The sequence below is a fragment of the Rissa tridactyla genome, chromosome 7 (assembly GCF_028500815.1).
Source record: "Rissa tridactyla isolate bRisTri1 chromosome 7, bRisTri1.patW.cur.20221130, whole genome shotgun sequence".
In the NCBI taxonomy this organism is placed as follows: Eukaryota; Metazoa; Chordata; class Aves; order Charadriiformes; family Laridae; genus Rissa; species Rissa tridactyla.
Window position 1 is genome coordinate 5,031,490 of NC_071472.1, and position 17,211 is coordinate 5,048,700.

General features: G+C 38.6%; 1 protein-coding gene across 3 annotated transcripts in view; it reads right to left on the reverse strand.

The window, feature by feature from the left end:
* The window catches only part of ARHGAP15 (Rho GTPase activating protein 15), a 344,807-nt gene that overhangs the window by 138,868 nt on the left and 188,728 nt on the right, over nucleotides 1–17,211 (reverse strand). For all 3 annotated transcript variants that reach the window (XM_054208190.1, XM_054208189.1, XM_054208191.1), the window contains one exon: nucleotides 2,517–2,639. In XM_054208190.1, coding sequence (XP_054064165.1) covers nucleotides 2,517–2,639 — 123 coding nt within the window. The remainder of the gene's footprint in view (nucleotides 1–2,516; nucleotides 2,640–17,211) is intronic.

Here is a 17,211-nt window from a genome sequence, read left to right on the forward strand (position 1 = left end):
AACTTACCACCTTAAAGCGTATTTACTCATGACTATAATTTACGTGTTAAATTTATTGGAGTTTGGGTTCCAATGTGACACACAATGTAAAAAATCAATATAGATTTGAGAGCTTTATAGTGCCCCTGGCAAATATGAATAGCACTTGATGAAAAGTGAAGGTTTTCACAGCACCTACAGTGCCACTGCATTGGAGTAATTAACACCACAAGCTTCACCGATATTTATATCAATTCTTCACTAGCACACAGAACAGCTCTTTGTCAGAAATTCGGTACCGAGATGTCCTGCAAGGCTTTAGACACACTTTTATTACGAGCCCCTATTTTAAGGGATTTACTATTCTGACAGAAGTATTTCCCTATGGGATAAAAGTTAGCATGCATGTTCTCAGAGCTGGAGGAATTTTTTCTTGTAAAAATTGGTTAACATTTTTTTCCCTTAAGAAACGAGCAAATAAATAGTTTTGAGAGGTTTCTGCAACCATTTAAGTCACCTTTAGAAAAATAAATAGATGCATCTTATAATACCAAATTTGGCAAGCTTTTCAGTTTTAATCTGGATGGTTGCATTTTGTGATTTAAAAATATTCTAATGTGAGCCTAAAAATTAACATTTAAAAGTGGTCTCTGTATAAGCAGTGCAACTGCATTTTCATAACATTTTAACAGATTAAGGGATAAACTCTGGTGAAGACAATGAAGGAACCTTATCAAATAAGCATTTCACATAGAATTACCGTAGATTGGAATTAAGCCGTGCTAACGAATCCTGCCTCATTTGCATGGCCAAAACCTAATCCTAATGAAACTTCATGGTAGATAACTAACATGTTTTCTTCATGGTAACATTAGTTTGGTAATAAAACCGTGCTGGGTACCAGTTCTGAATTACTGTGTCACAAATCACGCGTCTTCGCTCTCCATGGAAGAGTATCCCAGGTAGAACCAAGCTACGTTTACGAATCAAGAGCTTAATGCAACTGTAGCCAAGACCAAACGCATCAGGCTTTCCTGGAGAGATATATTAGAGGATGGATTTGAGTTATGCTAATGAATCTGGATTTGTTAGCAGGGATCACATCTGATCCCTAAGTAACACCGCAGGAGATTCATCAGCCACACTTTATTAAACTAAAAAAAACCAAACCACCCTTAAATCCAGAAATTAAAAGACTATAAATTACAACTCTATTACTGTAATAACTGAAACAAACTAATATGATGCATTCAAATCCCACCCTCAACCCACAGCGTACTTCAAAGAGGCCAAACCCTCCGATGTGTTGAAATCAGACAGTACGAATGCGTAAGGACAGATCCTGAAAGTTTGGGGTGCGAGTGTGCACACCTCACACACACATATTTACGTATAAATGACATTTTTCTAAAGTCTCTGTGGCAGTTAGAAGCAGAAGCCCACCACTAAGGCACGTAATGATTCCATATAATGAAGACTTCCTTACAGTAAGCAACGTTGCACCGAACATTTCGGCATGTATCTAAACCATAAGAAATGAATTAATAAAATCTTCTCCTTCTCTCCACACAGGGGCCCAGCTGGTGTTTAACCCTTGTGGCTGCTGTAGCTTTTGCTGTCTGGGGTCAATCTCTTGGCTCAAGACAGACAAGTTTAATACACATTAGCAACACCCCTTGCCATTTTTGACACACCACTGGAAAACTCACACTCCAGAGATTGACAGGGGCTGCTGGCAAAGTGCCTCCTTCTAGTCAATTTGCATGTGCACTTGTGGGTTTCACACATAATAATTTGGGAGTGCGTAAATTTTTAAAGCATTATTCCAGACAATATTTGAAAACGTGGCTTTGCTTGATTATTAGTGGTCAGAATGCTACTGCCTTCAAGTTAACTACCAGCTTCTTAGCAAAACTCTTGCTCCTTGGATAAACTAACACACACGTTTCATCGAAGAAATGTTTTTTTAAGGATATGTGAAAGTGATGGCTGACCAACTTAGCAGGAAATTGGAGGAGGAAGAAAATCACGGATTCAAAGCATTTATTACTCCCTGGCACGTACTTTAAATTGTTAAAAATGTATTTTGTTGGCGACCTTAAAAAATAACGGGAGAAGAGAGCAGAAAGTATCCCAGCCTACCCTAGAAAACAAATTAGTCAGCACAGCATCCAAAGTTCCTCTTTTGAATTCTAAAATATAGGACTATATCAACGTTCTTTTCTTAAAAAGAAATGGAGTTGTGCAGCGTGTCGGTTTGCAATGTGTACGCTGCGTGCCTGTGTCGAGCCGGGGGGAGCTTCTACCACATGCACACCGAAGCAGAAAAACTGAAGTAGTCGGATATCACAGAGAGATATGTAACAGCACGTTGACTTTCTCTTTACAGTTCAACAGCGTAACTTTTATGAGGTACAGCAACAACAGCATATCTAAGAAGTATTTGTCCAATGCACTTATTCATTTAACTGAGAATGGAAAATTCACTGGTGGATTTTTACTTTTTTCTCCAAAAAAGTATGTAAGACTGAACACACCTTTAATAAGTCCCTTGTCTTGCAATGTTTTCAAGGAGGGTCTTCGGGAGATGAACTTCTTTAATCTGCTTTTCACTCGGTTTCTGTCATTTGTGTCAGAGGCACTGTAGTTCAGTCTGAAAACTAAAGGAAATCAAAATAAATGATTCAGTGAAGTGATATTTTTAAACTAATAGTAGTTTGCTCGAATATCCTTAGAAAATAAGGGCCATAGCCACCCTAGTAAAATCATGCGGTAGGTCAGGATCGTAGCCGGTTGGACGGTGCAAAACATCTGATTAATACCCTTGTGAATAAACATGATGAGTTCACTCTGCTGGTTATTCACAGACTTGTATTATTTATTGCCCATAAGTATTTGGATGGCGACCAGTTTACTCATGAAATGTTCACGAATCCCACAAGTTTCACATGGATGATTTTTCAACTGAAACTCTGGACTCGAAGTGTGCTATGCACGATTAGCTCTATCCTACTTGTTATGAGAAAGGATGGATGGTTACACCACTAGTGAAGGACTGAATTCTCTTGCCAAGATGGATTAAGCGTTATATATATATTTAATGCAGTTATAGAAAACATGGCTATATGCCATGAAATGTGTGCAAGATGCATTAATTTATGGAAAGAAAAGTATTCCCGTCCTAATGATTATATCTTATTATATTTAGGCATTTACCAAACTGAGAAACATTTTGAGCTCAATTTATTCCTGCTCTGTGTCAAAAAGACATAGAACCCAGCTGCAGAATATCCCCTGGAGGAAGTTTCAAAGGCATAAATTTAACTTTTTCTCTGCTGAGGTGCTCACAGGGCACCATCATAGCCGTCAAAATAGGCGGCATTAGCAGGAAGGAGAAACTCAGCATGCTCCAGAAGCAGCAGCGATGCCATGGGAAGACCTTCTCCAAAGGTTTCCCTGAACAAGCGGATTTTTAAAGTTTTCTAACAAATTACCCGAGTCTCTCCATCCCTGAATAACCCTTGTGGTGTGTGCCGGGCGCTCTCACCCTGCCCGTTCCCCCAGATGCTGAGCAGGCCAGTGGGGCAGCCAGAGCTCTACAGCCTTCCCTGGTGGGGACCTCCAGCTGAGAAAGGGGTGGCTCCTGCTTTCTGGGGAAAGAACAGCTTTCCGTCTTCTCTTGAAAATCATTCAATCAATCAATCCACCAAAACACAGTATTCTCCACAAGCTGAACTCACAGGAGCTGGTCCGTTGTCCCTTGAGAGAATTTCTAAATAGCACCCTGGATAATTTAGCTGCGGTTACAGAGATGCTCCCTAATACCTGCATCCAGATTGACTCTCTCCTACAATGCAGTGATCTTCATATAGAGGACCCAAGGGAAAAGAGAGAGCAAAAATATAATTATGATCAATATTACCGGGCTATTTTGTAGCAAGAAGTTTTGCATAAGTTATAAACAGAACCAGAATGTTTAAAGGTGCGCAACTATAAAACAATGGCACGCTAAAATAACTGGTTAAGCAACAGTAACAACCCTGGAATATTGTGGTTTACATTACAAATCTGATTTTAACAGCCAAACTTATAAAATGGTTTACGCTTTGCTGTTGTCAAGGGAGAAAAACTTGCCAAATTGTTCATTTTAAGTAAATAGAACATAGCCAATTAAGGAAAGCAATATTTAAACACATGCCTACAATGATCAGAGCATAGTTTGCTTCTGATTTCACTACTGATTTTAACAGAAGAGTGCTCCATTTTCCCACAGCACTAAAATGACCCCACACATACTTCCACAAACTAGTAATCACACAGGACAAATAAAAGGACACTTTACTGGAAAATACACAGCTTGGTACAATAATCCATCACTTATGAAAAATAGAATTCACATTTTTTTAATGGTAGCATTCTTGGAGTGATGTATCATAGAATATAAAGATTAGCATTCAATTGATGGTTGGTGCTTTTTTAACATTATAGTGGAGGACTTTTTGTTCGGAATTGAGCAATCCTTGGCAGGGACAAGCTAAAATTCCAAGTCACTTGGCTGTGCTATAAAAAGAACAACAAATGGATGTTTCTAATTCTGCATCTTAATGGTACTTTGAAACAGTGAAGTGAATTGTATTTAGTTTGGGGACTCTCTTGTTGCTTAGGGTCATTCTGTCCATGGCGATTCATTTTTAGGTTTGCTTTTTCCTGACTTACAGTGAAGCTTCCCCCGTGCAAATGATGCAGGAGTGAAAACATCTCTTAAGTCACTTAAGATGCAACATTTCCCGTTCTGCAGGACTCCGAAGCCCTTTATGCCCGCTTGAACTACACGCTTAGCTCTGAGTATACACCAGATTTGCAAAGATATTCTACCTGAAGTGAATGTGGTGACACCATGAATGGTAGCATAGGGGACCTGTGACTTGACAGCAGGGTAAAGATCCCTCTGCTTAGAAAGGTGCATTAACTCAACTGGAAGTTTTGTACCTGCAACAGCAATTATGGTGTTAAAACTACATCTAGAGGTAGGAATAATTATTGTCATGGATACTTTTGTATGTTCATGTTGAACTGTACGGCACAGAGTTAAAAACAGCAGCAAAGCTAATTTTGATGAATTTCTTATTTTATTCTATTAAATGTGTGTGAGTCACCAGAGGGAAACTCCAAGCCTCACAGAAATTCAAGGGTTTAGATAGCATGTTCCAAAACCCAGCTTAGCCAGAAATATTCTTGTTGGGATCCTATTTAGAAATATTCATTCCTTTGCCAAACCATTCTTCTCGCGATATCCCCACATTAAAATGACTTTGCTATTATATTTGGAAATACAAAGAGGACCAAATGTTACGTCCAAGTGAAAAAAAAAATAATTAGTTATAAAACTCAAAAACCACAATAAATATTTTTTGGACTACCTTCCTTTTTAAATTTAAGGTTCTGGATTTGGCCAGAAGAATCCTTCACGGAAGAGAGCCAGCAAACTTCAAACAACTTTAAAAAAGCGGAAAGCAGTTCCATACAGAAGTAAAACAGGATACTTAAGGATCTAAGTATAAAACAGGAAATAAAATCTATTGCTTGTTCTACTGTATGGCCCCTGGCATTAACTGCATAGGTGTGACATTTGATTCATTGTACTGAATATAAATTCCTATCCTCAATTTCTGAAGCTAATCACACTGCCATATCCACACAAATGCTTCAAGACCAACACAGAAGAGAAGGATAACTTCCCTCCCTTTGCACAGACTCTTCAATTAAGTATTTCTGGTATCGCGCAAAGAGCTCCTGAGACAGAAAAAGGAAACAGGTACTTGCTCTTGCTGGGCCTTTTAGAACACCTGTAGAGGGGAACCCAACAGAGTCCAGTATTATGTTAAATTTCTTCTGTTAGTGCAACTGGGTGCAAGGACACTTCAACCCAGCAGCAAAAACATAGCCTGAATACTGGCTGACTTTCCCGTTTGGCTGGCAATAACGTTGGACCCTCAGATCTAGAAAAACATTTCTGATGACTGAGGTCACTTTATTCGGCCTCTATTTATTCCACAGGTGGGAAAGGTGTGAATGGAAAAACGAGGAAAATGGAAAGAATGAAAAGACCTTTTCCTCAGACAATTTGTTCTAGAATTAAGCTATATTAAATCACAACAGCTCGTCACATTAGGGAAGTGTAATACAGATTGGGCACAAAAAGAAAATAGCATAAACACATCATTGGGCATAAAAGAAAGAACACAGCATTGGCCCCTAATGTTGATAGCACTGTATTAACATCGTGCTGAATAAGGAAGGACACCTATAGAATAAACTCTCTGCAAAAAAATTGCACCAAGAAAAAACTCACCTGTCTTTTTCTGGGCCTACACAAATCCTCTGAATACTTATTCAATGTCACAACTCTAGCCTTAATATTCCTAATAACATATAAAATCTAGGAGTATCATGCAAAAACGCAAAATAAAATCTGTCCAAGAGCTTTTACACAAGATAGGTGGAAGGAAAGAATGAATTCATTACCCCCAAATCACACAGTTCTGCAGAAATAGTGCCTTCAGAGTCAAGGGAAGTTTTGAGATGTACAGATAAAGAATTGCTTACTATAATTTAATGCACTAAATTGTATATATAGTGCAATGAGAGTAAACATCCTGTAATTTAAGCAGAATTAAGCAGTGGCTAACATATTTGCAAGGTGAAGGTACAAAAGCCTTTCTCCAGGGTTTTGGCATGGCCACAACTAAAAGGACCAGGCAAGGCTCTACCCTTTCCAGGGCAAGGATCAAAATTTTTCTGTGATTACTTTATGTGAATTCCATCATGTACCTAGACAATATATTTCTAGGAGACTGTTTTTCATGGGTGTGATGTTCTGGGCAACGCCTGAATGATTCAGAAAGTGAAATGTTTTAATACGTTCTAAACAACTCCATATTTTAATGGCAAGATTTTGTAACTCCATATAACATGATCTCACATTCCTTCCAATGACTTTTATTTCACTCTTAATTTACAAAACATTTATACATAATCCCAAGGGTTTACCTATGATTAATTCCTGCCAGGTTCAGTATATCTGAACACTTCTAATGTGTTGAAAGCATTGGTTTTTGAAGAACTATCCATTAATGACTTTCTGAACTGTGACAATGGATATTGACAGTGCTTGTCAGACTAAAGCACTATTGATTGTCTCACATCATGTGTATAGCAAAACCAATTTCTTCCAAGTACCTCTTCCTAACTGAAATACATTATTATGGGGCCTATCTGTTTATTATAACACCCAAAATTATCGTATGTAATTCATCTGGATGGGAAGGGCTCATACAGAATGAAGAGCAGCAATGGGAGTGAACAAGGCACCAAGAGATTCAAATAGCTTTACTTCGGTACCTTCTCTTCCATTAGCCTTGTTCTGCAGGAAAAAAACAAACACAACTAGTCTGGACTATGCAATGGTTTTTTTTTAATAGTCTTGAGGACTTCAAAATTTTGGGAAGTTCTTAGAAATGGAGATGACTTGTAGTATAATGGTAACACCCATAAACTGAGATTTAATAATTCTTTTCCCAAGCAATACTGAAAGTGACGAGCTTGACTATTCAAAATACAGAATACACTGATCAAAATCCTAGCTGCAACTTTTAAAAATACACGTGAACAGATCCACGGACTGAACTGTGATCTCTGATGTCTTAAACAAATAATTTTCTCAAGTGCTTTACAGATTCATATCCAGAGTCCTCAGCAGCATCTTGCAGGACTGAATCAAAGCAGACATGGTAAAAGGGGAGGTAGAAGTAGGTCTCTATGACTTTGGGTAATGAACGTGCCGGTCTAACAGCAGAACTATCACATATGTGTGAAAATATTAATTTAAAGGAATTAATTAGTTAATTAATTAATTTCAAGTGATGGGAATGCTTAATTGCCGAGTGTCTCATCCTCTTGAAGAAATATATCTTAACATGCAGAGGCATATGACTGCCTACATTCCAAGAGACACTGTAATTTAAGAATATATAATGACTCATGACTTTAAGTTTTATTGGATTTCATTGGAACTCGGGATTCAACATTTTATTAGATTTTTTGGTCTGTAACGGATGTGAAACCACTATTAGTCCTTAAAGGAACAAGTAACATGCATTACCGCCTGGATAAATGGTCAGTTCTTCAACCAGCATCAAAGTTCTGAGAGTGACAAAACCAAGTTCCTGCCCCCTTCCTTTTCTTTGCGATGCTCTGAGATGGAGTCATTAAAGTCTGCTCACTAAGGAAAATGAGTTCACTTCGCCTGCTTTATTGAGCTAAGGACTTTTGATGGTCGTCCTCTTTTATCCCTTAGTGAAATTCAGGTCTTATGAGTTATCCCCATGCTACAATTACTATATCCTTTTTGTAAAAGAGTAAAATGAGAGGCAGATACCTGGTTTCCTTAAAGGCACTACACAAATGATTGGTGGGGAAAATGAAGGAATCAGGCATTACCTCTAATCCCTATGTTTATGATAAACTTTAAAATTACCGATTTTATAACTACAGAGCATAGACCCAAGAGCTGCAGCATCAGGTGACAGAATGGGTATCACCGGCCAGGAGGTGGTAGGAAGATTTTCTTCACGTGGGCACCAGAGGACCTGAAGACATTCAGGTTTATGGTCTTAAAACAGATATTTGCCACAGCAAGTATCTCTGCATTTACAAATGCTTATGGAGCAAGCTCAGAAATAAACAATGGGAAACATAAAACATGCGCAAATAACTTTTCTGTAATATGACAGCGTAACAACTTAAGTGCTCAGTAGTGTCATTACACTTTGTGAAATTTGTGTGCATTAGCAGTAAAGATTCAACAAAATGACTATATAATTCATATTTTGCATCATGTTCTTATGCATATAAACTTTTTAAAAATATTGTCCCCCACTTATAATAAATGGAAATAAATGAATAGCGTGTTAAATATCACTGCATGCTTACGTGGTGAAACAAACCGGCTCTCTCCACACAGCTTTTCTTAGTGGTATTTGTACCATAACTATTTAGAAAAGTAAAGCAATATTTCTGAGTATGTATTGGATTTATAAAGGGAGATCATACCAAACTAACCTGATATCTTTCTTTAATAAAATAAATGGGATTATTTTTTTTTTTTTAGAAAAGGAAGGTGCAATAGACCAAATCTATCTGGACTTCAGTTGTGCATTTGATATGATGACAAACGGAAAATTATTAGTTAAACTAGAGAAGATGTAGAGAATCAAAACAACAACTGTGAAGTGACTAAATAAGGTATTAAAATGAGCTTTGTTGAAAGGAGAACTACTGTATTGAAGGAAAGTTACCAGTGCAAGTCCTTAAATATTCTTGGAACCGATCTTTGCTCTTTCATTAATGACTTCAACAGAAAAAGTAGGAGCATTCACAAAATACTTGTTGGTGACTCAAGGCTGGGAAGCATCATCAGTTCAGACAAGAATCGGGATATCAGACAAAATCTTAGTGGCTTTAAGACTAGAAGATGGAGAAACCAGAGTAGACCTAATACTACCCAATGCATGGTCAGAGAAGGATTAATACAAAACATTTCTCTCGCATGAGTGTGCAACCTGGGATGCCCATGTGCAAGAAGGGACTCCATGCTAGAGAACGTGCAGGCAGTGGCCCTGAGAAATACCAGGAGAACGGGTTGCGGAGTTTTCGAAAGCAGACGGGGAGCTTGGCACATTTGGCCAGCTAGAAAATGGCTGAGAAAGGCTGTGATTGTTCTCTACGACTTTGCCGGTGGGGGTGGGAAAAGGAGCAGGAGACGAGAAGAGGACAGCAGGGAGGGAGAAGAGCTGTTTAAACTGAAGAACAATGTTGGCACAAGAATAAATGAGTATAAACTGGCCATAATATGAAGTTCTAAAACACCCTTTCAAAGAAGTCGTGGTGGCAAATAAAACTAAAAGAATTTAAGATGAAGCTTAATGAATTTATGAAAGGGGACAGAGAACACGGTACCTTGTGACAGGAGGGACTGGACTAGATCACCCAGGACATGCCAACTCTTTCTTTCCACAATTTTTTTGGTATTGTCACAATATTAGAAATACACACTTAACTTGAATATGAAAACCACAATGCCAGAAATCAATGGGTTCATTTTATTCATACAGCATGACCAGTTTATGTTCATCTAATGTAAAACATGTGGGACTTGGATGAAATCTGCTGCAGTACACAAAGTCAGACTACTCAGGCTCTCGGAAGAGAGAGTAGAGTGTGCTTGGGAAAGGGAAACCGGTCTCTCCGAGTCCGCGTCAGGGATTAGGACTCTTGACACAGTCTCTTTGCAAAAAGCTGCAGTCTTTTTGTCCCCCGTGCACCGGGGAGGGCAGTTTTGTATGAGCACAGATCATTGAGGACTCATCTGATCTCGAGCCTCCTTCGGCAGCTGATTTCTATAAATCTGCAGGTAAAGAGTGACCAGGTGAATACGGGCAAAAGTCAGGAGCGTGATGGTAATGCTTTTTGCATTTGGGGTACTTCTCCCCTTTAGAGACGGTCAGTAAAATTCCCAGGCAAATACTCAATAACTTGGGCGGTCTAACACATGGGAGCTGAAGAGTGGCCCTGCCCTTCACTACCTGGGTGACTCAGTGCTCTCCTCTTCCAGTGTTTGCAGCCATACAGTCTCATCCCACTCATACAAAATATGACAGTTATAAGGGAAAAAATGGCAATATTCGAATTAATGACTTTTGAAGTTGACATATATAACAGAAAAATATTATTTAAGCAGACTTCCCAAAAGAAAACAAATACGCAATTAAGTTTGTGGAAGACAGAGCAAGGAACTGAAGACTATTTGCAGATCAAGTTGAACAAGTGATTTACAACAAGTAATGCATTCAGGGTTTTTTAGAATATGGAATTCTGTTTGTTTTCTCCTGTTGTTGAATAAATGTCAATAACTTTCAAGTCTTTATACTTACCTCCTGACCGAGTTAGTCTAAAAAAAAACCCCTTTTCAACATTTTGCAAATAATATGAATAGTCATCACTTACACTAAATTGCTCAGACAAAAGGACAAGAAAATTATATGGTTCCTCTTTCTACCAGGAGCACCAGATAAACTGTTTTATGCCAAAAGAAAACCCTTCCAAGTGGCTGGGTACTGCTGGCCATGGGTGCGCTTTTAACTTCAAAACCTACATATAATTCTGCCTTATGCTTTGGAAAACAAACTAATTATCTGTCAACAACAAGGGAGACTTGGCGTTGCTGTATTTATATCACCCTTGTTGAGAGTCACACAAATGATTCATGTATTTAAATTTAGACATGTGCTTGGATACCTTGTTGAATCTTTTATTCAGATCCGATCTTATGGGACCTTTCCAGAAAGAATATCATACCAAAGAATTTTCTTTTTATTGAGAATCTTATCGATTATATTTTGCACTCCTAAATCTAAAAAGTAAATTATTTTAAATTTTAATTATATTTCCATTGCACACAGCCTCCAATTATATTCATAACTTTATGTTTTTTGACCCATGATGAACTTCTAATGGTTCTCATACAGTAAAGGGTAGAATTAATTCTTAGTGCATAGGTTATGAAAACCAACATGTTAAAATTGTTTATTTCCAATGAGAAATGGTAGTGACACTCATCTGTATATTTGTTGTTTCAAACCACTAGAGTTCCACTATATTTTTCTCTTTTAATACAGTAAGTTTAATACTTTCCAGTGAATGTAGATGTGATATTTTATGAAGCAGAAAGGCGCACCCATTACCTTTAAAGTAATCAAAAAATATCTAGCCAAAGATCTGAAATCCATTTGCTGTACTCTTTTTATATGTCAACTCTACTTTATCAAATTATCCCTACCTCAATTAAACCATTAGAGTAAGTATAACTGAACGAACGGTCACCGATGAGCTCATTTTTATTAAGAATAAGTCAATGGATTTAAGAGTACTTTGTATTTCTTACCTGAAGTGAAAGTTTTGGTAAGAATCTCCAACATCTATATGCACATAAATATAAACCTTAGACAAAGTGACCTTTAGTGCCGTCAATTTCATTTTGTATTTCTATATAAATCATTTCTATTTGTTAAAAGACAATTGCTTTTCAACCCTTTCAGCAGTTACAGCTCTTTCCTTACAAGGTAGTGCAAGAGTTACACTGCGAGGACACAGGAAAGACTTCCACTGAAGGTGCTTTAGGGTCTGCCTAAAATGAACATAAAACCACGAAGCAGACCAAACGCAGGCTGTGGCTTTTATGTGAGCCTACCCTGTGGAGGCTGTTGGTGCCTTGTGAGAGATGCCGTGGGTCGGCCTCTTTCTTGGGCTGAGACGGGGTAATTACAGGAGGAAAAGGAAAGCCCAGAACGAAGCTATTGGTATATTTTGCCATGTATCATGTTATAATAGTTTATGTTGTACATTTGACTGCTTACCTGAAAGCTCTGATTCCAGTATGGGGTCTTTTAGCATTGACTTTATGAGAACTTGGTCTTCTAATAAAATCAGCTCATACAGTTCAGTTGTCTAACAGCAGATAGAAATTATACGTTGTTCTCTCTTCCTTGCGCTACCAAGCTCAGCTTTGGACAAGGTGCAAGGTGGTCTGGAAACATCTCTTCTGGCTTTCCGCAGCACCCAGCCACCCTCCCTACACTCTGATGGTGGCTCCTTCTCATCACAGAGGCAGCATGAGGGCAAGATCTGGGTCAGTACGGTTATGATGGAAGTCCAAGGAGGACACACAGATGTGGTCACCTGAAGGCATGAGTAACTTGGACCCCAGAAATGAACATGTCCTACATTGCTAGTGCAATGAGCTTGCTGCAGCAGGTAGCTGGGACCCCAAGTCCGCCTGGCCCTTGGAGGAGGAGACCTCCAGAGATACCGCAGGACATGTGGTGACACTTAGTACTTCATCCGGTCTCCAGAACAGCTGCACTGGAACAAGCTGCCTGACCAGGCAAATAATTACTATATATCACAATCTTTTCCTGAAATAAAACCAGACCACTCATCACAACAACTTTGAGACACTTCGATCAGCTACATGTGGGGTTTGCATGGGTGCACTGACCCTGTGTTTAACCAGCCATGGTTAAAACTCAGACAAAATGTTAAAAAGATACAATAGAAGACTGTTTTAGCTTTAAAATTAATGTTCCAGCTGACAAACTGCACAGGGACTTAACCTACTTTAGAACATATTTAATAGCATAATTTAGTCTCTAAAAAGAAAAGCAAAATAACTAATGATGGACAAATTTAGAGGTCGAATCTAGTTCAGATAAACATTCAAAAGTTCAGATGTTTAACCAAACCTTATCTTGTCCATGAAAAGCCTCAACTGAAGAGCTCTATCAAATATAAGCAAAGCACAGAAGATTGTGGAAACTTTTCCTTACAGAAGGAAAACGATTATCAGGAACCAGCACCTTATTGCAACACTCACGTGTTAAGCAGTTAAGCATCAAAGCAAAAGCAAAACATTTTCAGAAAACTGCTTCATGGAAGTAGTAATATTTGGATGAAATCCAATACAGAGCAAAGAAAATAATATTAAGGGGAAAGATAATACAAATGCAATTAGACTATCGACCAATAAAACTTAATCTATGCTTGATAGTTGAAACCTTCCAAGCTTAGAGAGAGTAAGGAAACTGGAGATCAGAGGACTCTGCCTTTTGAAGTCTTGCTGTCCAGATCCTGGGGACCATTATCTAGCTGAGTATTTTAAAGACGTTATGAATATTCTGTCACAGAATTAGAAAGTTTTATTATTACGAACGACCTGTAACTTGAGCAGGAACAGCTACGGATGAATTCCAAGTAAACAATTGTTTGGAAAAGGTGAATTCTGCTAACTTAGTTTTCTGGTCTAAAACCCGCAAAATAAAAGGTGTGTTTTTAAAGAACATTTTCGCTGTGGGTTATTAATAACAGAACGTGTAACTCTAATGGATCCTCTCCATCCTCACATTCACCAATTACAAATAATTTTTTAAAAAGTGTACCAGTTGAGATGAGACCACTGCCGTGTCTTGCCCGGCACCATTTCTCATGCAGCAGAAAATATCTGCTACAGTACCCCAGAGGAAAGCAAAATTCAGACAAATGATGCAGCAAACCAATGGAGTTTCAGGATCCTTTCATTTTCTTTCCCTTTTTCCATGTCACCACCTTGACTCCTATCTGCCGTAGCCTGTCCCTCACCTTTTCTTCTATCTCCACCCGTCAAGCCACTTGGGCAATTAACAGAAAAATTTACTTTTCTCATAATTGAACTCCAAATTCAACCTATCAGATGTCCCAAATCTGAAACCTAGAAAAAGATTTTTTAAGCAAGACAAACTTTCAGTTCAGAAATTCCTAATGTCTAACTTACATTAAGAGCAAAGTTGCAACAATAAATCAAGTATCCCACTGTTTGTAATTGTGCCTTAATATCAGTACTACCCTTGATCCATCATACTCATAGAATCATAGAAACCATAGAATCATAGAATGGGTTGGGTTCAAGGGACCTTAAAGATCATCTAGCTCCAACCCCCTGCCCTGGGCAGGGACACCTCCCACCAGACCAGGCTGCTCAGAGCCCCATCCAGCCTGGCCTTGAACACCTCCAGGGATGGGGCAGCCACAGCTTCCCTGAGCAACCTGTTCCAGTGTCTCACAACGCTCACAGTGAAGAATTTCTTCCTAATATCTAATCTAAATCTCCCCTTTTTCAGTTTAAAACTGTTGCCCTTCCTCCTATCACTACACTCCCTGATCAAGAGTCCCTCCCCAGCTTTCCTGTAGGCCCCCTTTAAGCACTGAAAGGGGCTATAAGATCTCCCCAGAGCCTTCTCTTCTCCAGGCTGAACAAATGATCTCAATGATCTTCCGATAACATTGTATAACAGTTCAGGTATTACAGTGTTTTCATTATTTCTCCATTAACTTTTAGTGCTATGTTTTGATTTTCATTCAAGCACGTCAACTGAAATGCCTTCATACGAAGAAAGGAAGGTAGGAGCATTACAGCACCCTAAAATAATCATCTTTCATTTTATGTAGACAGGACAGATACTATACACGTGTTTTCACACAATAATATATACAAACCTTATTTTTGCAGGAACAGAATTTTGAAATCTCTTGGAAACCATAGCAATGATACAAAGATCTAGATTTAAGTGAAGGTATCTATAGCTCAGATAGAAGACAGTCAAAGAGTAATCTTGAGATCATCGCCCGCACAACTTAATTTTTAGTCAACTTTCTGGTCCTTCCAGCTATCTCTTCCCAAGAGAAGGCCTAGGTGCTATTCAGGAGCCAGTTTACTCCAGAGACTCCTCCCAAAGGAGTATTATGGACAAGACAGCACCAAGTTTCTTTGCATTTGCCATACTCTGCCCGTAAACTCTTATCCCAGAAGGCATTTTACCCTCAAGCATCATATTACATGTCTACATATCAGACACATTCACCATAATGTTTGAAAAGCACCAGGCTGGTGGGATGCATGTAAACATCATTTCATATCAGGCACACACACTAACTACACCGGGCATCACAAGGTGACCAGAGAAGATCTAAGGAAAAGCTTTATCTGATTAGGACCCAGCCAGTCTGTCCTAGAAAGAGCGAGCGTGAAGCGATGTGGACACAAGCCACATGTTCCTGCACTTTGAATGAAATCTTTTATTATAGATTCCCACCAAGTTAAAAGTAAGTTGCTCCATTTTTTTTTATTTTTGTACCTTAAAGCCTGCTAAATGGAAAATGATGAAATCTGCATCTGGCTGCTCTCCTTTTTTGACCTGCCTACATCTGGTCACCTTCCCTTAGGCTCTGGGTCCTTGGACTGGAATATAACCTTCTTCAGCAAAAGTGATTATAAAACATTTTGGTGGTGTATTTTTTTTTTATAAGTGTATTAGCACTGGAGTATTTTAAATTGTTTTAATTTCATTTATTTAAAATGTGCTGTTTGAAAAGGGTTGCTCAGAGTTATAAGAACATTACTTTTCCATATAAATTGAAGACCTTAAAAATTAATTACAAAAGCTGTTATCACATGTAGGAACATATTTTATATGCTATAAAAAGGCTTAAGGCAGGCTTACTCTTTGGTTTTCATGGAGAATGCATTGGTTGCAAAAGATTAAAGGACAGCAGGATCTACATGTTCTGGTTGTTTACTTTTTATCTCTAAAAAAGCGGCCATGAAACAGATAAATTCAATCCCTAGGCTGTATCAGGTGAGTCATTTCCATACGGAAGAGTGAATTCCACTTCCCACGGCTGTGGGAAGACCTTGCCTGGAATATCCATGTGCAAGAAATACAGACTGAAACTGGGGCAGATTCAGAAAAGGGCTATTTGAGATGATCAGGAAAAAGAACCGCAGCCTATCATAGGAAAGATGGCTACAAATCTTGGCTGGCTTAGTCTACCAAACCAAGCAGGGGAAGGAACACGTATACTGTCTGTAACTCTCTTTCGGGTGGTACACCTGAGACAGAAAGGAACTGCTGGAAATAAAGAGCTAGCTAAACGCTGACACAAGAACACATTCGTACCACAAGTCCATTTAGGCTGAAAATTAGAATGCTTTTAGCTTGAAAAACTGAAGTTTTGAAACATTCTTCCAGCAGGAGCTGAGGGGCAAAAACATTACTACTGAATTTCATTAATTATGAAAGGAATCAAATGAGGTAGTTGTTTTCAAGAACTGGGGAATTGATTCAATGCTACAAAAAGTCTGTCTGAGGCAGATAATGCTACGTTACACTTTTCAATAACAGTAACGCAAGTGAATTCCTCTTGGGTGAATCTTGGGCACACTTAAGACAATGGCCAATGGAATTAATTAAATGGAGCCAAATATCCTTGGTGGTGAGGGGAGCTGCTCATATGTCATAGCGTTCTTTTCAGCATCAATATTTAAAACCAGCTAGTTGGAACCTTTTGCTTCATTGAGAAACCTTACGGCATTTAACCCTTCAGTGGTATTCCACCCTTTGCCTTTCGGAGGCAAGATCTCTTTATCTGGCACATCAGCAGGCAGCTGGGGGAACAAATAGGAGACCCTACGAAGCACATTCCTGTTTAAAGTGTTAACACGCCCTGTCCAGGAGACAGTACCATGCTTTTGTCCATTAAATTGATCTTTAAATATTTGGGATTGCAGGTGATAATTTCAATTAA